The 3,628-nt window shown below is 36.9% G+C and overlaps 1 protein-coding gene across 1 annotated transcript; it reads right to left on the reverse strand.

The window, feature by feature from the left end:
- Window positions 1-203: 203 nt before the first annotated feature.
- LOC147496848 (uncharacterized) lies at window positions 204-1,358 on the reverse strand. The gene is made up of 3 exons (XM_086562680.1): window positions 775-1,358; window positions 594-684; window positions 204-479 (listed from the first exon to the last, which is right to left on the reverse strand). The coding sequence occupies exons 1-3, from the start codon at window positions 1,356-1,358 to the stop codon at window positions 204-206; spliced, it is 951 nt and encodes a 316-aa protein (XP_086418806.1).
- Window positions 1,359-3,628: the final 2,270 nt, after the last annotated feature.

The raw sequence follows: 3,628 nt of genomic DNA on the forward strand, positions 1-3,628 counted from the left end.
CTCTTCTTCCTCCTCTGCTGCCACTACCTCCTCTACTACCCCTTCCTCTACTAACAGTTTCAGTCTCTCCTCTGCCTCCTCCATTAATAGTTTCAGCCTCTCCTCTGCCTCCTCCATTGACAATTTTAGTTCCTCTACCTCTGCTGCCCCTGCCTCTTCCTCCTGCTACTGCCTCTACCTCTTCCTCTTATTGGTGGAGCAGCTTAAGCTCCAACTTCAGGGTTGATTGGTGCCTGCAAGAACGGATTTGGAAGTGGTCTTGTTCTTGGCCTACCTGGTTTTCCATTAGTCTCTTTTCCTCTAACAACACTACCACCCACTTCACCTCCTTGACACCCTCTTATATTATGGCCAAATACACCACATCTAGAACACCTAACTGAGTTCTCATTTTCATCTGCACCCCTTCTCCTGTGAACTCTAGGCCTTCCAGGTTGTCTATGCTTAACTAGAGGATAAACATAATCTGCAGCTACAGGCTTCATCAATTAAACAAAACAGATGTCAATACTTAATGGGTGCCCATACTCAATCAATAAAAGGTACATGTGAAACTAGAAATTAAAAGAATTGAAAATTGGAATAAGAATTACCTTTGGCCAATCATCCTCATGAACCATCAAAATTATGTGCCCACTATGTACAGTTCTATATGCTTTAATAGTGAAAAAAGGACTGCATAATCTAAAAACAAGTACAACAACAAATTGCAATAAATAATGTAATTTAACAAAACAAATTGCAATAAAACATATCAAATTTAAACTTAATTACTCTATCCAAGTGTCTCTCCTTGGCTTAATAAGAGCCACATGAGCATGAATGCAAGGAATTCCACACACTTGCCATTCTCTGCATGTACAACTTAATTGTACCAAATCAATAATCCACCAATGTCCAGACTTATGTGTCACATAGAACTTATCCTCATTTGAACCAGCAACTTCATAGTCACCAATTGCATTCTCTCTTTCTGCTAATATATCTTTCACCCTTGGTACTAGATCATTCTCATTCCAGTCTACAAACGTCCACTTTCTATCATAGATCAACTTCATTTGTAACGTCACTATCTTGGAATAAACCATCTTCACAATAGGCTTATCTCTAGCATCCATTATAAAATTATTCCATGATCCAGAGAAGTTATTAGAGAGGTGGTCAGACTTACATTCAGTGTCAAAATATGACCTTGCCCACAACCTAGGCTCCTCAGTCATCAAGTAGTCTTTGGCATCACTACATCTTTTCTCAAGCAACTCCATACTTTTATTAAAGTCAGCTTCCCCAAATGCTTTTGCTCCATTCCATGCTTCCACTTCAAAACCCTTAAACATTGTCTTCATGTTCTTCAGCATGTGTCTAAAACAAAATCTTTGATTGCAATCAGGAAACACTGTGGCAACTGCATAACCTAAACCATTTTGTCTATGAGAAATTATAGGCATAAATTTTGTCTTGAAAGGGTAGTTTGGGCATTATGGAAAATATGAACAATTCTGTTAGAGGTCTGAGACAGAGTGGGGGTCTAAGTGTGATGATTCAAAATTTGGGGGTTAAACACAAAACCCTACATAAGTTTGGGGGGATACTCAAATTCACCCTAATAGTTTAGTAGTCACCTGGTGCAACAAGGAGCATTGCAATGCCTTGGGTGACCTTTATTTCATTTGAATAACTTGAAAACAACAATAGAAGAATATTGAAAATCTCATAGGATGGAATTTCAGTTTCCATTGTTGGGGTGTGTGATAAGAGCACAAAACTGTAGTTTTAACCCCTTAATATCATTATATTCAGACCAATTATGTGTATAATAAATATGAGTTAGTACTGTTTATGTGTGTTTATGTATTCTAGGCATTGGAGTCAAATATGTGAAGAAACATGTCACTTTTGCGAGATAAAGGAGCAAAGGTTGGTTGCTAAGAAGTTCTATGATTAAAGGCCAAGATTCAAGGAGAAAAAGTCTTTTTAAAACCCAGTCAAAGCTGAAAAGTCAAAGTCAACGCGGGCAGAAATAGAGCAGAAAAGTCAACAGAACTTCTGCAGGCCGTATCTTTGGACACAAATCTCGGAATGGGGCCTATTATATGTCAAAACGACCGGCTCGGAAAGATCTTTCTAACGGTCTAAGCCTTGACCCAGTCAAAGGAGAAAAAGTGGACAAAAAGGCTATTGCAGTAATTTTCAACAGAGAAACCCTTTTTGGATTTATGTAATTAGGTTTTAGGCTTGATTTAAAAGCCCAAAACATGGCTCCAAAGCCCATGCACGAAAATGTAGACCTAGCCTCTCTTATATAAAGAGGACTAAGGCATAAGTTTTGATATACTTAGACTTAGATAGATATAATTAATTAGAGATAGATAATTAGAATTTAGACTTAGTTATTAGTAAACCTTAGTTAATTATTGTTCTTCAGTATTCATTAGATTAATAAAAGTTCATTATTGTTCTTCATTATGTCTCCTCCTTATATATCTGTTTATGATAGTCTAATGACATCTAGCTAAACCTCCATTAGAGGGGTTTGATGAAGACTTGATATGTTAGTTAGAATTATTGTATGTTAAGAGTTTCACTCTATAAGGATAGTTGATTCGCCATGAGAATGGGTTGGACTTCCTCACATGCTAATTATTAGTTGGCAGAAATTGCCATGAGTAATTAGGGATCAACACTTAATATTATTTAATTAGGACTACAATATTCTACACTAGCATATTAGGAATACATCAAGTGGATTCAAATCTCCCTAATCCCTTCTCCATATTCACATTTCAATATTCTATTATCATAGTATAAGTTAAACATCTTAATTAAGTTCAATTGCCATATTAGTGTAGTTCAATTCATTACTCTCATTCTATTTTGTTAGTATCGATTAAACTAACGGAAACTTACATTTAAAGGAATAATAGTGGAACGAATTCTCTACTCCATTTATTACATAATTCAAGAGAGTAGATAACTTTGATACATTAGAGTAAATTACTATAGCGTTTACTTCTGTTTAAGTTTAATTAGTTAAGTAGGAGTAAACGATAGTTATTATGTTTTATCAAATGGCACCGCTGCAATCTTAGTTCTGTTTAAATTCGTTTCCTTTAGAATTTTCGTCCCTACCAAAATCCCATTAAAACCCACCCACCCTTGTTTGGTTTTGACTGTGTTTGTTTGGCTCAGAAAATATTTTTTTCAGAAATCTACACGGAGCACGCCCGCGCCCATATTAAGCTATCTCGAGAGCACGCGCCCTAAAAACACCGGACATTGGTTCATGCAAGGGCGCGCACGTGCCCTTCTACACCTAGTTCCAAGCGCGCCCACGCCCACTTCTGAATTGCCCAATTTTCGCAGGTTAGTTTCCATCTTATTTCATTTCATTTAAGTTATTCAGTGTTTCTATCTTCGTGAATACACTGTGATCGCATATACAAGACACTATTTAAATGCGTAGCACGGAGGCATTCAAGTATTCCTGCTCCCACTCCTCGCCTCTTCTGTTAGAGGATGAATTCTAGCATATCAGGGTTGTTTGACTGTTGTTAGTAGTTTGTTTTTTGTTGGCCTTAGCCTTGTATGAGATTAAGGTCTGGTACTAGTAAACCATCTTCTGTTATTT

Source organism: Coptis chinensis, chromosome 5 (assembly GCF_015680905.1).
Source record: "Coptis chinensis isolate HL-2020 chromosome 5, ASM1568090v1, whole genome shotgun sequence".
Lineage (NCBI taxonomy): Eukaryota > Viridiplantae > Streptophyta > Magnoliopsida > Ranunculales > Ranunculaceae > Coptis > Coptis chinensis.